The sequence below is a fragment of the Vicugna pacos genome, chromosome 9 (genome assembly GCF_048564905.1).
Source record: "Vicugna pacos chromosome 9, VicPac4, whole genome shotgun sequence".
Lineage (NCBI taxonomy): Eukaryota > Metazoa > Chordata > Mammalia > Artiodactyla > Camelidae > Vicugna > Vicugna pacos.
Window position 1 is genome coordinate 52,604,358 of NC_132995.1, and position 23,733 is coordinate 52,628,090.

The following is a 23,733-nucleotide window of genomic DNA, read 5'->3' on the forward strand; positions in this document are numbered from 1 at the left end:
CCATGCTACTTTCCAAAGGATGCAATCAGCTTATACCACATTCATGGGGCGTGAGACTGCTGATTTATAACAAAAGTGTTTCTCTTTATTTTCCTAATTCGGGCTAGTTTTGACAACGGCGTTGATAATAACAGCAGTAGCAACAATGCTAGCAGCTAATACCCTTGAGCTTCGTGACAGGTATTACAATAGGTGCTTTAGAAACATCATTTGTAGTGATTAACAATGTAAACTCTGGAGACTGACTTCACAGGGCCCAATGCAGACTGCACCGCCCAGCCTCTAATTGCTTCCAGTGCCTCCTCACCAGTGGTCCTTAGGGTCACAGTGAATATCAACTGAGTTAATGTAATAGAGAACCTAGGTGAGCTGGATAACGTTGGTTATCATTATTCCTAATTATAAGTGTTTATGAACCCATTTTACAGATGATAAAACTAAGAGATTAAGAGGTCACATAGCTAGTGAAAAGTTGTGCTGGAATTCCAATTTCAGAGACCCTTTCCCAAGGATTCCAATAACAGAGACCTTTCCTGACTGAAATACTCAACTGGCACCCAATGCAGGGACCGCCACTAATATACAAGAAGTATTACTGTTGCCACTGAGTTAAATCACGGCAGAATAGCACAGAATTGAGAGAATAAGATCTCTGTGGTTCACTGGAAAAGCCATAACATAATTCCTTGTTTCCAAGCAACAGTAAAGCTGGTTTCTCTATGCTATTTTCTTCATTCTTGAGATCTGAAGGTAGTTCCTTACGGAAGTGTCTCACGGAATTGTGAAATCCCCCATGGATTATAAAGGCCTGGTGGGAAGGAATCCTGAGGTCTCACTCAGGACCCCTGCAAGCGCCTTCGTTGCCTCCGGAAAGTTTTCTATAAATACTGGCCTGAATTTCTCCTAAACATTACCATAAACACTTTTGGTTATTTCTTAATTTACTCTGTTCATAACTGCTTAGTCAATTATTTTTATTAGCATAACATTCCTTTTAAGCATAATGATGTTGGAAAAACAGAAACAGTAGAAGCACATTTTCTCAGCTATGACTGATGGCTAGTGTTTTCTTTCTTTCCTTTCTTTTTTTATTTCCTTTGCAGATTTGATGAATTAATTGTAAATTTCCCACGGGGGACCTAACATGAACTGATCTTTGTCTTTTATTCTGTAACATTTAGTTTCTATTCTAGTCCTGGCGACCATCCATTGAGACCAAACTCTGAACATTGCCAAGGACTCATAAAATTGCTGATATAACCTACTTTCTTCAGAGAACCTGACTCCAATTTTCATAATGAACTAATGCCTTCTTTCTCTCCCAATCTCTTTGCTCCAATAGCTATTCGTGGAGACCATTGATGTCAACGGCAAAACTCTGGAGGGGCCTGTCCCTCTGGAAGTCATCGTGATTGATCAGAATGACAACAGACCAATCTTTCGGGAAGGCCCCTACATCGGCCATGTCATGGAAGGATCACCTACAGGTATGTTAAGTTGGCTTGCTATTAGCATAACGCGAGGGAAGTGGCATACTGTGATCTTGGGGGATTCTAAAGTTGGTTTTATCTCCGCACTAACTTATTGGTGGTATGCATCAACGGTGACGTGTTATTTCCCTGGATAGAAGCAAGAGCTGAAAAGCTGCAGCTCTGAACATGACTGGGGTGTTGCAAACGATGAGAATATCTTCCTTTGCGTTCAGAGGTGATCCTTCAAGGATAACTGACATCTGAGACTCCGATGTAGGGTTGATGTTGGACACCAGGTAAATATCTAGCTCACCCTTGTGAGGGCCCAAGGCTGAACGTGGTGGTACAGTGGGACTTTGAAGAGAATTAAGATTTCCCACAGCAAGCTCCCTTGTTATTTCTTTTAATAATTGCCTTTTAATAAGAACGATTTTGGGACAATGGGTAGGACTTTTTTCTCTCTCTCCTTAGAGGACGTGCATGGGGAAATCTTTTGTCTTCAATCAAAGGGCCAAAGGCAAGACATTTTCTTTCTCTCTCTGGCAATACGGGTACCTACTGTTATGGAAATCACTCCAGGTTACTGTGGAGCTCCTGCTATCTTTTCCCCACGTTCAACCTTTTTATCAGGGGAGGTTTTAGAATTTAGAGTGCCCTTTTTTGGCCCACAGATACTAATTAAAGCATTCCATGGCCAGCGGCAGAAGTCACTCCTGAGTATAATGCTTAGACAGTAAAGGGCAAAGTAGAAGAATTCCTCTTTTAAGGCTGGACTTTGATTTGAAGCTTTACGTTTGATGAAAGCAAGCTGTATTAAGGGTATCAGTGTTGCTGCATCTAGATTATGACCAGTTGTCAGCAAAAGAGTCATTCCTCAGGTGGGACAGGAGATGGAAGCTCAGGGACTGCTTTGGCTGGTTCTTTTTCCCTCTTTGATTAAGTTGATGGGATGTATCAATAACATGTAGTTACCTGAGGCTCTGGAAGCGTTGTCATGGCAACCCACCTAGCTGACCAGGTGCATAATTGTATGCAAGGTGCCTAAAACCTCCCTTCTGCCTGAAGGAGTGGGGCTTCTGTGCGCCTCATCACATAGATCCCCAGGGGCAGGAGCAGCCCTCTCCCTTCTGGGATTTGAATGCATTCTGCATAAAGGAGAGGGCAGTGGGGTTAGCGGCCTGGAGAGGCAGAAAGCCGGCAAGAGGAGGTGGGTCAGACCACTTCAGGGCAGACCTTCCCTGTGGTGCCGCTTAGGCTGATTTGGATGGAGAAACAGCTTCCAGTGGAACACACCTTGGAATTTGGGTTTGATGTTTACAGAAATCTTAAGCTGATGAGCCAAACAAGTTAAGAGAACCAATGGGAAAAGCTATTAAAGAGGCTGGAATTGGAGCAGAGCAGAAAAATGATTCCCAGTTTCCATCTGTGGTACCCGGGACCTGTATGTGAGTGAGTGGAATTCAAGATGGTCCGGAAAAGTGTTCTAAATGTAAATGACAATGGTTACACTCGAGGCGGCTGTGAGACTGCACGTCCTTGTATGTTATGTATGTGTGTGATTAGACAGTGTCCAATTTTTTTCCTCTTCATTCTTCTTTAAAGTTTCAGAAAGAATTTCGATTTTATTGCTTTATATATATGTCGTATTTTCAGAGAAAAATGGAATCCTTTATGCTCATTGAATTTCTGAAAGCACAGAGCAATTTGGTCAGGGTGGACGCATATCCAGGAAAACATAAACCCCCTCAAACTTCTATTTATGATCGGTATTATCCTATAAAAATACATCAAGACTCAGATGTCTGTATGGAGTGGTTTCTTCCAGCTGTGCAGAATTTGGCCTGAATCATTGTTTTTCTTTTGGGCACCCTCTGGGTTGGACTATAAAGCAGAAATTGAAAAGAAGTCAGTCAAATTTGGGGTCAGGAATGTAGAAATGTTGTGGAAAACTAGAGGAAAAAGCACTTAGACTACTTAGTGCCTTGTGAGAAAGCTCAGGCAGGTGGTCCCCCAAGCATCCATGGGGACAGTGGGAATCTGGGAAGGAAGGTGGTACCCCTTTTCCAATCCCCTTCCCTGGCTGATGCCACTTATAAGTCATAACAGCAAACCTTGACCAGCTAGAGAAATGATGGCCTCTTCCATTTCCACAATGTCCTGCTCATTTGTGGCTTGTGGTCCTACGTATTGCATCCATTTCACAGAGGGGGTGGCTAACCCCAAAAAGAGTTCATCGACTTTGCCAAGTTCACACAAATAATAGTTGAGGGACAATGCTGAGGACTCAACCTGCGTCATCAACCCTCAGATCACGTGCTGTTTCTACATGCTGTTTCACGTGCTGTTGTGGGTCAGTCCACAAACTGCATGGTGAAAACAGCCATTGGACGATTTCACGCGTGGGTGGGCACTTGCCAAGCACCGAGAGGTTTCTATACTTGGTGTCGTTTCCTCCACTCTACAATTTCCCACCCTCAGGGGTGGATCCCACCTTCCCATCATGCAGATGAGAAGACTGAACTTCACAGAGGTCCGGGAACCTGCCCAAAGTCACCCAGCTCGGGGATGGGCTGGCACCGCTGTCCGCGTCTGGTCTCGAGGCACAGGCTCTTTCCTGGGCACTGTGCTGGCCTTGGCCACCTTCTCTCACAAGGACTCTCTGCAGGCCCAGCTGAAGGGAAATATTTGTGCAGTTTAGTTCCTGACAGAAAACGACCAGCTCCTCTGACCAAATAGTCGCTTTTCATTTAACGTGAGCTGTTGCTCAGCCTCTAGGGTTAAATGGTGTTAAACGCCGGGGCCCTTGTCATCGCTCACATGACTTTCTTCTGAATTCGCAGAACCAGCACCAGCCCCACGCTCCGAAGGGCTCCATGCTTGGTTTACTGCTCCACTGCCACCATCTTAAAATTCTTAATAACTGTTCAACAAAGGCCTTGCATTTTCATTTTGTGCTAAGCCCCGAAAATTAAGCAGCCAGTCCTGTGCATAGCACTGGAGCCTAGAGCTGGGGTTGCTGCTCCGCTCAGCTCCTTAACAAGGTGAAACCGCCGGCAGGTGACAGAACCTTCTAGAAGCCTCAGTCGCCTCGTCTGTAGATGGGGTGGGTAGAGTAGTACCCGCCCTAGAGAACTGTACACAATGATAAGATGAGACAATGTGCTTCACTCAGTGCTTGGAACATATGTAATGTTTAAGATGTGCCAAAGTATTGTTGAAGCTGCAATTATTCTTATTATTCTGGCTGCATCCCCTTTGGGGAAGGTAAGGCAAAAAGAAATACACTTTGAGTGAAGGAACATCCATCTCCCAACCAACCAGGCATCATTTTCGTGTCACAGTGTACCCGGATGCCATCAGCACCAATCCATCACGGAGGAAGGTCAACCAGATTTATCTGTCTGTGCAGACAGGAGACCATTTCTAGCTGCTCAGCACTAAACTCCAGGGTATTGTTTTGGGGAATCATTACTAGATGAAGGAAGATCAACAGAAAATAATAGTCTTTGAACTTTGCAGATTATGGACTGTTCTTTTGTGGAGTCACAAGGCATTGATTTATGGGACCCGAGCCCAGGTCCTAGCTGCTCCTCAGAGCCAATCAGAGCTTTGGGTGAGTCTAGTGTTTTCTGAATGCCCAGTGCATGCCAAGACCTCATGTCCAGGGTTAGGTAGAGGGCTGGGACTCTCATAGTTCCTGAAGGACACACACACCAGGGCTCCAAGATGCCCGCTGGCATCCGTCCCCCAGCGTTTCGCCTCCAGTGGTCCTCTGCGCACCTCTGAGAAGGACCAGCCATGGGGGATGGTGTGCAGGGATTCGTCCAGAAACAGACCCTGAGATGAGGTTGAGGATGTGATTTACCTGGTGGGTTCAGGATCCCAAGCTGTGGGAAAGGGAAGCTTGTCAATTGGAGGTGCCACATTAAGCCACCTCCCAGAGTGGGCAATTCTGAGCTTGAACCCTTAGGGAGGGAGGGCTTTGGGAAGTGATGGAAAACACACACCTTGAAGTTACCCCATCCTGGGTTCCAGGGAGCTGTGCTGTCCAAACCCCAGCCCAGCAGACACTGATTAAGAACTCTCCCCAGGGAGACTTTAATTCCCAGGCTCTTTCGGCAGCTGGGAACATAAGCTGGGTTCCAGCAGCCGCAGGAGCTGGCTGTTGGGTTGGCCTCAGCTACGCTCTGGCCTCCGTGCTTTCTGCCGCCTGGTGTGTCAGGAGGGACAGCTGGGAGAAAGGCACCCACCACCCGGACAGGTGGAGCAACTTTGAGATTCATCAGAGGAGGCAAGCAGTGGGAAAAGCATCTCAGTCCCCAAACTGCATACCTGAGAAAGATAAATGTGACGATCTTTCTCTTTAGAGGGGAGACAGGACCTCAAGGTGCGTGTTCTGAGTCCTGAGAGATACCTGTTGCTTAGTTGTGTGCTGAGGCTTCTTGAGGCTGTTGAACAGGAGCAGAGATTAGCTGCTAAATCCTCATCTAACGTCTGAGCCGAGGACTCTCGCCCTCTCCTGCTTCCTGTATTTTCTTCCATCCAGTATTTGTGTTGAGCATCTCTTCTGTGCCAGCACGGTTCTAATCTGAGGGTTAAGCTGCGGACGGGCCAGATACTGTGCGTTCCCCCCTGGTCTGCAGAGCCCAGCAGGGAGATGGAGATGAGCAACGAATAAATCAGAATTGAAAGTGTGATTGGTGCAGTGCGGCCATAGGGACCACGCACCCCTGGAGCAGGGAGTCCAGCCTCTCTGAAGAGGTGATGTGAGGAGAGCAGGGAGTTTATCTTTTGTTTTTCTTCTTGGACCCACCTGAGTTTCTGTTCTCCAAGACTCAGTTACTTTAATTTTTAAACAAATCCTACCACACCAGACACAAGGCAACCAGCCCATCAAGTGGCCTTGGGGACAAGTGGCTGTCCTGGGAGCTCAGCTTTGCTCAGCACACACTATTGTCCAAAACAGCCTGGGCTAAATAAAGATGGTTTTGATATCTGAGAGTTGACATTTGAGGCCTGGCTCAGCCTGAATCCTCAGTCTGTTGCTATGACCAGGGGGTCAGGCCCCTTTTCTGGTCACCTATTTCCTCGTTGCAGTAACTGCAGTGTGGCCTGTCAGTAGACCAGCTCTCCACTTTCCCTGGGCTGGTGTTTAGACTTTCACATCACAGATCCTTCCATTCTCAACTCTCCCAGGCAGCACATGGGCTTCTGGACTATTTGGCACAGGGTGATGCTTTTTTTTTTTCTTAAGAAGAGAAATTTCTTTTAAAAATAAAGCAATTTCCCTTTCTTTTCAGCTTTTTTTTAAGTGGAAAGTACAATTGTGCTCCAATCTCACCATCCAGGGGAAACCACAGTTGCCACCTTGGGGGGCGTAGTTCTAGGGCTCTCCCCGGGCACCTCCACACACAGAGATGCACACACAGAAGTGGAGCTCTGCGTGCTCTCCTGTAACTCATTTTCTTCATGCCACAGGGTCCTGCGGACATTTTTTTAAATCAGTAAATATCAAGCCATATCATTGTTTTAAACGGCTGATGTTTGTATCTGCTGCCATCTAGTTAGCCAGTCCCTTGCTGATGCCAGTTGTTTTCACTTTTCCTTACTTACCATCAGTTCTACAGGGGAGAACACATCTCTTCCCACTTGTGTGACAGTTTCTTTAGGATAAATACATACAAGTGGGGTTGATGGGATGGAGGGTTTGCTTATCACATTCTGATGTAGATTGAGGTGATGCTTCTATTCAGAGGATTACATTCATATCTCGGCTAAGCGTATGCATGAGGATACAATATTAGTCTTTCTTTTCATGTATGAACATAACTGATGGACATTAAAATTTTTTTTTTGTTTTTCTGGATTATGTCTCCAGTGTTTCCAAGTTTTTGTGGTCATTTCACTAACTGTATCTGTAGGTTGTGAACTGGCTTGCTGTAAATGCCTCCCTGGGTCCTGTGGTCGAGGAAGAGGCCTGAAATTGTTGATTCTGGGGTCTTAGCTGAGGGGGGAGTCCCGGGAGCAGATGTCATTCCATGTGGCAGTGTCACTCCGATTGGATTAGGGCAGCACTTGAATTATGGTACAGTTGACCATGAAACACAATTTATGAAAGAGTTGCGTGATCTAATCAGAGACATCTTCCCAAAGGGATAGTTCCAGAAATAATGTGTACCGAAACTGTTGATTTATCTGAACGTCGCTAGCCACTCAGGATACTGAATCTCCACCAACTTGCTTCTAAATATGCCTGGGGTCCCCACGTGATGTCTTCCAGGGGCTTCAAACCAAGCCAGCCAACAACCTTGTCATAGGCACTAGGGTTTTCCCTCCTTTGTACATCAGCCCCTCTTTGGTGGACATCGCTGCATAGATTAGACCCATTGCTGCGGGTCGCCTGGAGCCTTCGAGACACCACAGGGCTTAATGAGACAGTGGAGGATGCCTGGACCCCTTTATTCTATTAAAAGGATACCCCATCAGTAAAACCGCAGGTTGCACGATTAATGTGGGTAACTTTGAAAGCAGTTCTTCTCATTTTTATTCATAGCCCTCTCTTCTCCTAAATGGCATGAGTCCATGAGGCTAGGACCAAGGCAAGAAACAGACACCGCATTGTTTTTGAATCACTCTTCTCTAACTGTGAGGTCTATGTTCTTGGCCAGCCTTGTGTGTCTGTCTCCCCCCTTCCCCGCCCCCCGTGCCAATCATCCATGCTTATGCTCATTCATGTCAGAGCTTCCCGTTATAGGTTCTGAGCATAACTGGCTGAAATGGAGAGATACGGAGGTTACTTCCTTATAAAAATAAACACTTAGTAGCCCTGCCCCACTAATTAGTTAGATATATCTTAGCCTCAGGCTGGGATCATCCCACTGTCATTTCCCCATTTGGGAGACAGAAGGATTTGTGACATCAAATATTGAAAAGTAAAATTAATTAATTACCCTAATTAAAATAAGATGCTAATTTAAAGCAGAAGGAAAGTAAAGAAGCATTGGTAGCTTCAGAAGTTTAGTGATCATTCCACATTTTGAGAGTGAATCTGATGAGGGTTTCAGTCAAAATTGAAATCAGGGGACAGCAGCTACAAAATCAAAATGAAAACGTCCCTGAGTTGTTACTGCACAGAGCACTGTGGACATCAAGGCTGTCAAAACTATCCCTGACGCCTGAGGATCCACTCGGAACAGTCCAGGAATTCTTAGTGCTACAGAGTAGCAGATCCACAATTGCATTAAATGTGAGAATGTCAGGGAGACCCTTATTTCAAATCAACTCCTGATGACATTTCTTCCAGCAGAACCATTTAACAAATACTTACTGGGCCGCTTCTGTAAGTCAGATAACATTCGAGGTGGTGGAGACGTAGCAGAGGCCAGAGGTGTAGCCCTCTAAAGACACTTGCATTTTACTGGGAGGATAAAGAGAATTAGCAATGAAAGGAATAAACAAGATAATTTACAAATTTACTTACAATTTAAGTCCTTTGGATAAAATAGAACAAGATGATATGACAGAATGACATGAAATCCAGGAAGGCCTCTCTGAGAAGCTGACATTAAGCTGAGACCAGTGAGAATGCAAAAGCCACAATGTAAAGGGACCGAGTGAGCACGTTCCAGGCAGAGGGATCAGAAAGTGCGAAGGTCTGAGGCAGGGATGACAGATGTGGGGCAGAGAAGGGGCCACTGTGGTGGGAGAACGTCAGCAAAAAGAAGGGAGCCAGACGAGTTCCAGGAGATAGGCCAGCACAAAATCATTCAGCAAGCTGTGGGCTGTGGGCTTTGGGACACCTCTGTCCCACTAGCTGTTGTTTTTTTAAATAAAGTTTTATTGGAATACAGCCATGTCCATGTATTTAAGCACTGACTATGGCTGTTTTCACATGATGCTGTTACAGTTGGGTAGTTTGCAGAGAGACTATGCATCCCCCAAAGCCAAAAATATATACTACCTAAATATATATATTTTAAATTTATAAAATATATTTATATATAGATACCTAAATATATATACATACCTAAACTACCTAGATATGTGTTTTTAAATATATTAAATATATATATGTCTATGTGTATATATATATATAAAATATATATATATTCTTTACCTGGCCCTTTACAGGAAAAGTTTGCAGACCCCTGGGTTAGAGCTCCATATGTTTTGATTACATTTTCAATTTAGTGGAAAGCCCTTGGGTGGTTTTCAACAGGAAAGTGGTAAAAATCTGATTTTACTATTAAAAGATGACTTGTGCTACCCCGTGGAGCACAGAAGTAGGACATTCGGGGCTATTTCAGCATTTCAGGTGCAAGAGGACCGTGGCCTGGACGGGGTGGTAACCGTGGAGGTGACGAGAGGAGGTCACATAAAGTTTCTGTGGCGAGCCCATGACCAATAGGGGAATACTTAATACTGACCCGTTTTATGGCGCCGGATTATTGTAACCTATGCCAGCTATCTGGAATTATGGTAATACTGTAAACCTTAATAGGTTGATAAATTTTCCTCAAGTATGAACTTGGTTTTGCCTCTGATTTTCTTTTTACCGCATAGGCTTGAGGCCAGAGAACCAGACTGTCCTTTTGTCATCAGTTGTCAGCATTTAGCAGAGTTCCAGGCACACGGTAGCCAGTCAATAAATTCCATTCAATGAACAAGTGGCCCCAAGTGGCAGAAAGTATAAATCATAATAAACTTCCCTTTTTATCTGATTTTTAAATCAACGTTGTCTTTATTGGAAATTTAATTTATCCTTTAACAGACATCTCTGGAGTGCATTTTAGGTACCAGATAGGCTGATGCTCAGTAAACGTGGGGCTGGAGTGGAGATGCTAGTAAAACTAACACAGACCCCAACTCCGTGGAGTTCACAGACGAATGAGAAAGGCAGCAGACAAACACATCCTGACCCGTCAGTGCTGCGCAGAGAAAGGCAGGAGCCCAAGGAGCATCTTACTAGGACTGCGGGAGAAAGGCGGCTTCTGCCCTGGGGACTTGGAACCGTGATAACCGCCCATATATTTTTTCTAGTACTGGATACTGGTCTAGATTCTATGCCTATTTTTTAATGAAATCCTTCCAATTCTTTTACAATTGTGAAAACAGAAGCTCAGGGAGGTTAGGTTCTTCCCCCAAAGCCACACGGTTGGTGGGTGATAATGCTGTGATTCAGATTCATTCAAACACCTGTACCCTTTCATTTCCTCTCCGTTTACGCACCTGCGATCCTTTTACCACTTTACCCATGAAAATACTAAGATCCATTCAGAGCTGCCCCCCGCAGTCTAGGGAGCCCTTCCCTATTTGCATGCACATGAGCGTGTGTGCATGTGAGTGTGTGTGTGTGTGTCTCCTAGGTGAGAGGGAGAGGGAAGGAGAGAAGCAGGAAGTGAAACTACCAACCGTCCTTACTCCTTTGATCACAACCTGACTCGTCAGGTAACCCTGCAGCCCAGAGTGACAGGCGACAGACTTCGCCAGCAGAACCAGACCCTCCCCCTGGCGGTCATCTGGGAACCGCTCAAGGAGAACTCTTTGAGATTCATAAGGCAGCTAGGCCATCAATCAAGACAGTCCACAAACGTCAGTGAAAACAGATTTATAATCAGCAGAGAGCCTGATAAACCAGCTTATACTGCGGCACCGCAGCACTAAGAATCCCATCCCTTCTGAGGGTAGAGTCAAGAGCAGCTGCTTCATCCATCTCTACAAATACCTTGGAATCACTTCACCTTAATATATGAACTGTGTACTAAAAGAAGCCCTGAGTAATTTATGTATAGAGCCACCTCCCTTCTTAAGTAAATGGAAGAGATTCAACATTCTAAGTTCAGTGGGCAGAGGGCATATAAAATCTGTTTCAAGTATATGTTCTCTAAAATATAGGTCATGAATTGAGTTTTCCAGTATCAAAGAAAAAATTTTAATAGACTTACAGCTTTCTTACTTTAATGATGGCTGCCTTTAAAAAAAAAAAACCAATCATTGTACCCAAAGCTATTTTATTATTCAGAAGTCTGTCTCTTTTCAAAGATTTCTTAAAAGTTTGGTTTGGGGAATTTTACATGTTTTCTTCTTGCTCTGTTTTTTGTTGTTGTTGTTGTTTTTAATGTGTCATAGTTTTTATCTGCTATGTTCGTGGTTAATAACAGGCTGCTAACAGGGTAACAGGGATACCCACTTTGTGAGGAGGGCAGGCCAGAGCTCACGTTTCTGTGGTTGATCTCTGTATCTTCAGAGGTGCTCTCTTTTCAGAATGATGGAGGACCTCAGGGTCCGTTCCCTTGGCCACTGAAACCAGACTCAATGAGCTGTTTGCTGTCTGTCCTCTGCTTCTCTTCTCACTTCTGCAACTTCACCCTCTCTCTTGCTAAGCAGGTTCCATGCTCCTTGGCTGGAACCAAAGTCATGATCCAGGGTTTGAGGTGATGACTTGACTCATAACCTAGATACACAAAATTAAGTTAATTGGGTTCTTTTTGTGTGTGGTGCATCATTAAAAAATGGCAGGGTGAATTTCCTTTAATTTCAAAAAGCATGTTTGATGTGGTTTAACTTGAAATATTGATCCATGCAATGAAAACATAACCCAAGAGACTCACGCTGCTGCTGTCAAAGAAATCATGTTCTCTGAGTTCAGACATCACAGAGCAATGGTCCAGCTGAGGATGATTTGCCCCCCTCCTTGGGGGCAAACTAGGGGAGAGGAGTGTGCAGCTAGCATCTAGTGGGTAGCAGCCAGGGCTTCTGCTACACATCTTGCAATACAGAGGACGGCCCCCACAACACGGGATTATTTGGCTGAAGGATGTCAATAGTGCCCAAGATAAGAAACCCTGTCTCAAACTCTTCCAGACGATTGAAAAGGAGGGAATACTCCCAAATTCATTCTGTGAAGCCACCATCACCCTGATACCAAAACCAGGCAAAGACACTACAAAAAAAGACAATTATAGGCCAATATCACTGATGAACATAGATGCCAAAATCCTCACCAAAATTTTAGCAAATAGAATCCAACAACACATAAAAAAGATTATACATCATGACCAAGTGGGGTTCATCCCAGGGACACAAGGCTGGTTCAACATACACAAATCAATCAATGTAATACATCACATTAACAAGAGAAAGGACAAAAACCACATGATCATCTCAATCGATGCAGAAAAAGCATTTGATAAAATTCAACACCCATTTATGATAAAAACTCTCGCCAAAGTGGGTATAGAGGGAACATATCTCAACATAATAAAAGCTATATATGACAAACCTGCAGCCAGCATAGTTCTCAATGGTGAAAAACTCAAAAGCTTCCCACTAAAATCTGGGACAAGACAAGGATGCCCACTATCACCACTCCTATTCAACATAGTCCTGGAAATCCTAGCCACAGCAATCAGGCAAGAGAAAGAAATAAAAGGGATCCAAATTGGAAAAGAAGAGGTAAAAGTGTCATTATATGTTGACGACATGTTACTATATATAGAAAACCCTAAAAGGTCTGCACAAAAGCTACTAGAGCTGATTGAAGAATTCAGCAAGGTAGCAGGTTACAAAATTAATGTTCAAAAATCAGTTGCATTTCTTTACACTAACGATAAATCAACAGAAAAAGAAAGTAAAGAAACAATCCCCTTTAAAATAGCACCCAAAGTAATAAAATATCTGGGAATAAATCTAACCAAGGAGGTGAAAGAATTATTCACAGAAAACTATAAACCATTGATGAAGGAAATTAAAGAAGACTTTAAAAAATGGAAAGATATTCCATGCTCTTGGATTGGAAGAATCAATATTGTTAAAATGGTCACACTGCCCAAGGCAATCTACAGATTTAATGCAATCCCTATCCAATTACCCAGGACATATTTCACAGAACTAGAACAAATCATAATCAAATTTATATGGAACCATCAAAGACCTAGAATTGCTAAAGCATTACTGAAGAGAAAGAAAGAGGCTGGAGGAATAACTCTCCCAGACTTCAGACAATACTATAGAGCTACAGTCATCAAGACAGCATGCTATTGGTACCAAAACAGACATATGGACCAATGGAAAGAATAGAGAGCCCAGAAATGAACCCACAAACTTTTGGTCAACTCATCTTCGACAAAGGAGGCAAGAATATACAATGGAATAAAGACAGTCTCTTCAGCAAATGGTGTTGGGAAAACTGGACAGCAGCATGTAAAACAATGAAGCTAGAACACTCCCTTACACCATATACAAAAATCAACTCAAAATGGATTAAAGACTTAAACATAAGACAAGATACAATAAACCTCCTAGAGGAAAACATAGGCAAAACATTATCTGACATACATTTCAAAAATTTTCTCCTAGAAGAAATAAAAGCAAGAATAAACAAATGGGACCTAATGAAACTTACAAGCTTCTGCAGAGCAAAGGAAACCAGAAATAAAACAAGAAGAAAACCTACGAAATGGGAGAAAATTTTTGCAAGTGAAACCGACAAAGGCTTGATCTCCAGAATATATAAGCAGCTCATACGACTCAGTAAGAAAAAAATAAACAACCCAATCCAAAAATGGGCAGAAGACCTAAACAAACAATTCTCCAAGGAAGACATACAAATGATCAAAAAGCACATGAAAAAATGCTCAATATCACTAATTATCAGAGAAATGCAAATCAAAACTACAATGAGGTATCACCTCACACCAGTCAGAATGGCCGTCATTCAAAAATCCAAAAATGACAAATGCTGGAGAGGCTGTGGAGAAAGGGGAACCCTCCTACACTGCTGGTGGGAATGCAGTTTGGTGCAGCCACTGTGGAAAACAGTGTGGAGATTCCTCAAAAGACTAGGAATAGACTTACCATATGACCCAGGAATCCCACTCCTGGGCTTGTACCCAGAAGGAAATCTACTTCAGGATGACACCTGCACCCCAATGTTCATAGCAGCACTATTTACAATAGCAAAAACATGGAAACAGCCTAAATGTCCATCAACAGGTGACTGGATAAAGAAGATTTGGTATATTTATACAATGGAATACTACTCAGCCATAAAAACCGACAACATAATGCCATTTGCAGCAACATGGATGCTCCTGGAGAATGTCATTCTAAGTGAAGTAAGCCAGAAAGAGAAAGAAAAATACCATATGAGATCGCTCATATGTGGAATCTAAAAAACAAAAACAAACAAACAAACAAAAACAAAGCATAAATACAGGACAGAAATAGACTCATGGACAGAGAATACAGACTTGTGGTTACTGGCGGGGGGGGGTAGAGGGTGGGAAGGGATAGACTGGGATTTCAAAATTGTAGAATAGATAAACAAGATTACACTGTATAGCTCAGGGAAATATACACAAAATGTTATGATAAATCACAGAGAAAAAAATGTGACAATGAGTGTGTATATGTCCATGAATGACTGAAAAATTGTGCTGAACACTGGAATTTGACACAACATTGTAAAATGATTATAAATCAGTAAAAAATGTTAAAAAAAAAAAAAGAAACCCTGGCCTCAATGGAGAAAATGAAGAGTATTGGTTGTTAAGCCCAAATCTAAAGTCTGGAGGGGAGATGCCACAGAGTGTCGGTACCTCTTTGTGGTAAGCTCGGGGAGCTCGGGGATGAGAGATGGCAAGAACCTACTCCTCTGAAGACGGTTAGTGAGCATGTCACTAAAGTTTACAGTGAGCACCTTCTGAGCAGGAGCTGGTGCTGGGGCCTATGCTAAGGGATTCCTCTGAGTCACCACAGGAGCCCTAAGAAGTAGATGCAGTGATATCTCCACGTCTCCAGTGAGGGCATTGAACCATAAAGTTAGGAAATAGTTTTTCCAGGGGAGCAGAGACTTCTTCCTCAGTATCTATTCTTGTCTCTTTTTGTAATGGACCCCAGTCTACTGCAGGGGCAGTGCATATATCTAACAACTCTATTGTCCAGCCTCCCTTGCAGCTAGATGCAGCCGTGTGATGAAGTACCAGCCAGCGAGCTGTACACAGAGTGTTGTGTTGGGCTTCTGGGATGAGTTGGGAGCCAAGTCAGCTGGGAAGAGTGCCCTTTTGTCCTCCTTCTGCCACCTATTTCTTATTGCTACCTGGAATGAGGATATAATGGCTAGAACTTGTGCAGCCACTGTGCTTTGTAAAGTGGCTTTGAGAATGGAAACAGTGTCCTATGAAGGTGTGCAAAAATGGAAAGATACTGGATGGATTCCATTGCCTGTGGAATGTCATGCTGGCCCTGGACTGCTTCACTCCAGAATTATTTTATGTAAGACAATAAGGAGATTCCATCTTATTTAACTTACTGGTACGTTGGCTTCTCTGTGTTTGTTACCAAATCTAATAACAACTGACCTAGGCAGTGTCACTCAACTGGTAAGAATTATAAGCCAGACTGTGTGACTCCAAGTCATGCTTTTTAACTAATATGCTGTGCTGCTCAAGACATTCAGACCCACTTACTCCTCCGTACGCATTCCATGCCACCACTTTTTTATGGTAATCAGAAAATTGAGCCTTTGTTGGAACAAAAATGGCCTTCATCTCCTTCATTATCTTAGAGTTCTTTCCAGAAAGCATTCTAAGGTCTGTTTGTCATTATATATTTTTATTAGATTAAGAACATACTTATTGCCTTATGAGGGCAACTATCTTAGCTTGATGGTTTTGATTCCATTCCATTCCAGTAATTTCAGATCACAGTCCAGTGCTGAATTTACTCCAATAATGCACGTCATCACGTGGCTGTCAATTATGCCAACAGGCTGATGACCTGACCATGTCTCAAGGACTAGTGAGGGAGGGGGAAAGGAACAGGGCGTGTTAAGGGGCTCTAGAAGGTTTTCAGAGAATATTAATTTTTTTCTTGCCAGTGAGTCAATTGGAAAATGCATCAGGAGGATGTTCTTGTCAGTTCATCAGAGAGATCGATGCATTCTGACAAGAACACAGCAGAAGGGTTGAGTCCAAAAGACTGGGTCTCCGGTTATGTGTGCACTACAAATTGTGGGACCTTGAACATGTTGTCTTACCTCTCTGAGCTTTGGGTAACTCCTCTGCAGAATGAGGATGATGGGTTAGGGTTAGGTTTAGGGTTTGAACATGCCCCCAAAGGGTAGCTGTGAGGTTCAGTGAGAAAGTGGGTATCGAGCTTTGAGCACTTGGCCTGACAAAATCCTACTTGTGCCATCAATGTTAGCAGCTACTCACCACTTTTTTCCCCAATGGTGATAGGTTCCAGAGGGTCATAGGCTGTCATCTAGCATCTTGTGGGGGAGGAATGAGCTCTTCCAACCAGCAATGCTGAATTTCAATCCTGGCTTCCTCTCTTATCAGCTGTGTGAATCCAAGCCTTTATTTCCTCATTCTGAATTGATGATCAGGCACTGTGAAAGAATTTTGTATGCATTTGAATTAGACAAATGGAAATGCTGCAATATGAAAATATTAAGAAAGTCTCATTTGTGCACAAATTTAGACACAATGCAATCTCCCAAATTGCAAGCATTTGCCAGGAATCACAGAATTTTCAAAGTGGCTGGCAGGGCTTAACATAAACTTTAATGAAGTAAGTTCACATGCCATACAATGCACTGATTCACCCATTTAAAATGTGTGATTCGTTGGTTTTTAGTGTATTCACAGACTTGTGCAATTATTACCACCATCCATTTTGGGACATTCCCATCATCCCCAGAGGAAGCCCTGTATCCATGAGAAGTCATTTCCCATTTCCATCCCTCCAAACTCACCAGCCCTAGGAAACCACAAATCTACTTTCTGCCTCTATAGATTTGTCTACTCTGGACATTTAGTTTAAATGGAATTACACAATACGTGGCAGCTCTCACGCAGCAGAACGTTTATCTGTGTCATATGTACCAGGTATCAGTACTTCATTCCCTTTTATTGCCAAAGACAGGGTTTATTTTTAAATAAATCTGCTCTTGCTACGGATGATGCCGCTTTAGCTGATATAGATGAATACATACCATTCTTTGTCAAGATGAGTCTTGAATTATGCACATTTTCAATTAGTTGAGATACTTGAGAATATGTCCATCACATAAAGTATACCTGTTCTCTACTTATCCTGCAGTTTCATTATGAGAATTAAATGAGATAAATATGTAAGTTTTGGGCAGAGTTCAGTAATAGTGACCTCTCAAGAAATGGTCCCTCCATTTGGAGTTCTTTTATACCACATCTATTTGTCATCTGCTTTTGTGTTTCTTTCATCCTAAAGAATTCCCATCAATAAAGATTCCTATCAGTGAAGTCACAGAACTACTAAGAAGTGTTTTCTAAGAAGATTGTTTACCAAGTATCTCAAAAATTCTTTTTAAAAAATCCAGTTTCCATTAAAATGTCGAATTTTTAGAAACAGATCAGTGGCTCAAGTTAGATACCCCTGCATAAATTTCCACCAGTACCCTTCTAGTCATGAAGTAATCTGAGACCTTTACTTTTGCCACCCTGAGCACATTTCTGCCATGCCATTGTCATCATCGGGTGGATGAGACACCGTGAAAGATTTGAAAACAACCATGCTACGGTCCTTCCTGACATATTTCAGCCGGGTGTGTAAATGAAAGACATCAGGCATCCTCCATCCTTTCCCCTCTCCCTTTGCCCTTGGCAATTAGGTGCCATATCAGACATCTCGGCTCCTTCAACAAGCCATCACGGCTTGCCTCGTAGGGGAGAGACATCGGGATGGATACTTCGAAATTCATCATTCCATTTCATCTTCCCAATGATGCCGAGTGTTATTATCTCCATGTTTCAGATGAAGAAACATAAGCTCAGAGATGTTGGCACAGATAGTCAGAGGAGAAACTGTGAGTCTGTCTGGCTCTGTGTGACCTCTAATCCCACCTTCCTTCCAGGAGACTGCATTTCCTCTGTCTCAGTGTGGGATAATTACTTCTCAGAATGCCTGCTTGTCCTCCACAGTAAGACTTCTTTAGCCTTATTCAGTGGTCTCCGATGTAAGCACTCGGTGCCGCTCCCTAGCCAAGGCTGTGCATCAAAATAAGAAATGTTTATTTTATTGCTTATGGGGATGCAACGGGCAAATAACGAAGACTGCAGTGCAGTTTCGACTGAGAGCTTTCAGGCTAAGAAGCTGCTCTAGGTCATGACTGTTCACAGGGGTTTTTCCTTATAGTGTGAAACAGTCCAGCTCCGCCTGGTCCTAATTGCAGCTTAAAGGGGAAGGTCAGGCTACATGACACAAGGACAAATACTGCCAGGAGAAAAATTTCTAGAGCCAGAAAAACTGTAACCAGGGATGCAGCCATTCAGTTCAGCTAGTAAAACCTCAATCAGAAACGCTTTCAGCTGCAGGTAACAAAATAGCAATTAAAATGGCTTAAATGTCTCAGCTTGATTTGTCTTCTATTTCCTGAAGCTAGAGAGGTGGGCGGCTGCTGCTTGTATTTCAGTGATCTGAAAGTTAGCATCTCTGTGAGTCTTTGGCCTTGGTCTTGTGGCTTCAAGTCTTGTCACAGTGCTAAACATCACACCTGTGTTCAAGGAAAAAGAAAGAATAGAAATAAACAATGTCTATGCTTCTCATTAGGAATGCAGTCTTTACCACAAGCCCTCAGTGGTCTGTGATTAACCACTACCCTGAGTAGAACTGTTTGGTTACCCCTAGTTGCAGAGAGAACCATCTACAAAGCAGAATTTATTTATGTGTGTGTAAAGGTATACGTGTGTGTGTGTGTGTGTGTGTGTGCATGCGTGCATATGTGTGCACATGGCAGGCTAGGGATGAGAGGCTTGGGAGCAGATTTGGGATTAGCCAGTGACTGGTCCCCACCCAGTACCCAAAGATCAAGGGGCTTATTTAACTTTTAAAAGGTTAAAATGCGAGAGAACCCAGCATCTTCCAAGATTTTATTATGAGTTGTAGAATTCTTTGGAGGGGAAGGCCTGACTCAAAAGATTTCCTGGTTAAGTCAAGGAAAGGAACAAAGTCAGACTGGTTTCTCTCTGGTTCAAGTTCTCAGAGACTTCAGATCTAATGGTCATGTCAGTCTCCAAGATGATGCAGCACCAGAGCATCTGTTATGAGTGAGAAGTTCTGTGAGCTTGGCGTTCAGGAGAAGGTAGATACTTTGGAAAGGGAGCTCTTGGTACTGAACTGAATCATCATGAGATACCTGAGAAGGTGTGCTCCCCTCCACAGAGGAATGGTCTGAGACCCAGGTTGAATGTAAGATGGTCTGAGAGGAAGACAATGAACCTAGAAAGGGTTGCAGAGTGCCAGGTAGACATCTGACCTCAGGTGTGTCAGGACCAGCAGTGGAGGGAGAGAAGCTTGTGAGTAGCCTGGGTGTAGGGACCACATCACTGATGCTTCCTGATTCTCGATCGTTCACCCCTTTGGATTTAGCTAGCCTCCTTCACAGAGCTGCAACTCAAAAAATAAAAACTTTGTTGAATTATTTCAGTGTTATATAAATATTAACTGGGAATTTTGCTGTTTCATTCGTTTTGGAGAATCACCTCACCTCTTCTCATGAAGACCAAACTTTTGGCCGGGTCCTTGGTAGGAAATTGACCATCCAGGATCCTGAAGATAGACATACTAAACCCAAATGAAAAGTGCCAGATGTATTTTCTGCCAATGGCTCTAACTAGGACTATTAGTAGATGTGTTTTGGCCTTCCAGGCAGTCTCTCCCTCACTCTCCTACTTACTACTGAACGCCCAGCTTTGCTGTAACTATAATATGCAGGATATGCAGCTGTGAGTTTCATACATATCACTTCATTTCACCCTTGCATAATCTCCCAAAAACAGATAAAGGAATTCTCATTTACAGACAAGCACCTGAAACTTAGTGGGCAGGCCACTTACAAGACTCTCACAACTTCCCTCCATGTCTTTCCTTATACCATCTAAATTCATCAGCACAAAATAGACCATCTAAATGAAAATTTTTATTCAAGATGGAAAAGGTGACTTTAAACCCATGGTGGTTTTCACCATTGATCCATTGGAAAAACGGGCCAAAACTGCAGTTAACTTGGTTACTGTAGGGACCAAAGAAAGTCAAAAGGTAACTTTGGACTTTATTTTACGCATGCTTGTATTAGTCAGGGTTCCCCAGAGAAACAGAACCAATAGGAGATGATAGATAGATAGATAGATAGATAGATAGATAGATAGATAGACAGACAGACAGACAGATAAAATAAGGAATTGGCTTACACATTAATGGAAGCTTAGAAGTCCCCAGCTCTGCAGTCAGCAAGCTGGAGTCCCAGCGGAGACAGTGGTATAATTCCGGACCAAAGGCCAGCAGGCTTGAGATCCAAGAAGAACCAGTGTTTCAGTTCAAGTCCAAAACCAATGTCCCAGATCAAAGCAGTCAGACAGGAGAAGTCCATTCTGACTCAGCCTTTCTGTTCTACTCAGGTCTTCAGTTGATTGGAAGAAGCCCACCCATTTTGGGGAAGGCAATCTGCTTTACTTAGTCTACTGATTCATATGTTAATCTTGTCCAGAAACACCCTAACAGACACACCCAGAACAATGTTTGTTGAAATGACTGGGCACCCCATTGTTCCGTCAAGTTGACATGACATTCACTATCACAATGTTGTAGGCAGAATTCTGGCCTGCATGATCCCTACATGCAGGTCTTACACCTATGGTCATGTAACATGGCACGGGAAACTTTGCAATGTAATTAAGGCTGCTAATCAGCTGACTTTAACGTAGGGAGATTATCCTGGATTATCCAGGTGGATCCAAATAATCATAAGAGCCCTTAAAAGCAGAAAAAGCAAGTAGGAGAATAGTGAGAGATGAAGTAGCAGAAGAAAGTTAGAGAGATGAGGCAAGAACTAGTTCAGGGAATTTTAAAGCCTGATAAGGACAAAATATCTTGCTGGCACATAGATGGAGGTGGGCCGTAGGGAGGCCTAAGAAGGAAATCCACTCTGCCTACTTCCTGAATAAGTTTGGAAAGGATTTTTCCTCTGAGCTGTCAGCAAGGAACACAGCCCTGCTGACGTCTTGATTTCAGCTTCGTGACATCCTTAGTAGGCAAACCCTGATGAGCCTGACTGTGCCCAGACTTCTGACCCACAGAAGCTGTGAGATAATAAATGGGTGTTCTTTAAACCACTAAATTGGTGGCAATTAGAAATAGAAAACGAATCCACTGTGCGGTTTGCATCACCATACACACCAGCTTATGAGTGAAGTTGCTTTTCCCAAGAATGAAAACCAAAAGAGCCAACCAAATAACAGAAATAAAGAGAAACACACAAGCTCACCAACTGTTCAACAACTGTCAAAAGTTCCATTTCCAATGAGTTACCAACTCATAATTTTCAAGTACTCCCAATACCAACATCATCTGTGAATTAAAACAGCATCGAAAACAATTTTCAGGACATGTTTAGCAACACCCTAATGAAGCTCCCGTAATTATGAATGCTTTTGATATTCCTGTGATGCCACTAATTACGATGAACTCTCCTTTGAGGAGGTCACACCGACTGCATTAAGGAGCTTTATTGGCAGTTTCCCCGACTCACTCAGCTTTCAGAAGTAACGTTACCACTTGCCCACAGTTCACCTCACTTTCCCAGAGTAGACATCTTTCATAAGATGCTAGAATTTGGAGAGGAAACAACATGGACAAAGCAACATTATCCTTGCAGTTGGGATAAACCACATGCGTTAATGAAGTTCAACAAAACCTCAGCTGAGTTAACAGCACGCCAGTCAGCGGTCCGAGGATTCTACAGTCTGTCAGTCTCTCCCGGGATGTTCTCCTGCAAGATGCACAGGGAACCCATGTGTGGGAAGTAACCTTTCCCAATAGGCCCCTTAGCACGCTTGTTTAGGAATACAGCCTTCCCTGGCCTGTCTTCCAGTCTGAAATTCCTAGAATGTCTGAACTGTGGATCAGAAAGGATCACATGACCTTCTCGGGAGTGCAGTGATTGCTAATGTAAGCATAACGATCCACAGAAATACTGTAGAAATGAAACACTAAAATCATTTTCCCTACGTAGTTTGTGGTTGTCGCAATAGAACTGATCATCTGCATCGCCATTTTCAACCTTGGCTTTGACAACTTTTCCAGGATCAGAGTTTGGGAGTCTTTGGAGATTTCCACAATGATGAGAAATGAGATTGAAAATGTTTGCTATATAATGACATCTCAATAAGAAACAAATGGCACCCTCAAATTAAGACTGTTGAAGGAGGGCCTATTTTACAAAGGGGAAAAGCAAGCTGTAACCCTGAGCCAGTACCAACAGAGCTGTTTTTGTCCCCATCCCTGGGGAGTGAGGGCACAGTTACAGAGCAGGAAGAAGAGAGTCGTGTAGGGGGGCCCCTCTGAGAGGGCAGAGACCCACAGCAGGGGATACAGGCAGCTTTAAGGCAATGCAGGAGGGAGGAATCCTGGGAAATAAACACCCTGACCTCACTCATCCCCACTCCTTCTGATCTCCAAACCCAAGAGGAAGTCAAGGTTGAGTGTTTCTTTGTATCCATTTAATCACCGTGAATGAATAACCACAAAACCTTTGCAAAGATTCCTTACCATATTCCATTGGTTTCTAAACTGTTAGAGAGACTTGCTTTTGGCAAAGTAGAGAGTTACTTATTTTTTATTCATCCTTTAAAGAGAAGACGTTTTCTTTTCTGATAAAGTCAACGATCAGCATGTGTGCTGCTGTGTCCACTAATATTTGGTTAAATAAGATAATACCTGGGTAGAAAACTGTCCTCACATTGCAGTTTTCCTGGGTTGTGCATTTTGCATTGTCAAGGTATAAGGAGCATCTGAGTTGAAACCCATATCCTCTTCAGGATATGAGAGGATCCAGATCAGTGAATCGTTTCAAGGTAGAAGAAGTTTAATGAATACACCTTGGGCTGTATGTTCCTCCATTAGCATTTGTTATTACAGAACCATTAGTCTGTCTCCGGATGCTTTCCCACATACCTGATGGTGTCAGAGAATGACAGGTCCCCCATTACAGATGCATAATATCCTGCTTCCCGTCTCCTCTCAAACTCTGACTTTTCCTAGTGTAAATAGTATACTGCTTCCCTGAGAACTCGCAGCAAACCAGCTGGATCCTACTCAGAATATCTCCTTTCTGCCACATCTCCATGTGGGTAGCATGTATATACATGCTATATATATATGTGTGTGTGTGTGTGTGTGTGTGTGTGTGTGTGTGTATTTGAGCTGCAGAGAGCTTGAGTCAATT

General features: G+C 43.1%; 1 protein-coding gene across 3 annotated transcripts in view; it reads left to right on the forward strand.

Moving 5' to 3' along the window:
- The window catches only part of CDH13 (cadherin 13), a 1,012,485-nt gene that overhangs the window by 669,701 nt on the left and 319,051 nt on the right, over positions 1-23,733 (forward strand). For all 3 annotated transcript variants that reach the window (XM_072967811.1, XM_072967812.1, XM_006207526.4), the window contains exon 6: positions 1,343-1,487. In XM_072967811.1, the coding sequence (XP_072823912.1) occupies positions 1,343-1,487 (145 nt within the window). The remainder of the gene's footprint in view (positions 1-1,342; positions 1,488-23,733) is intronic.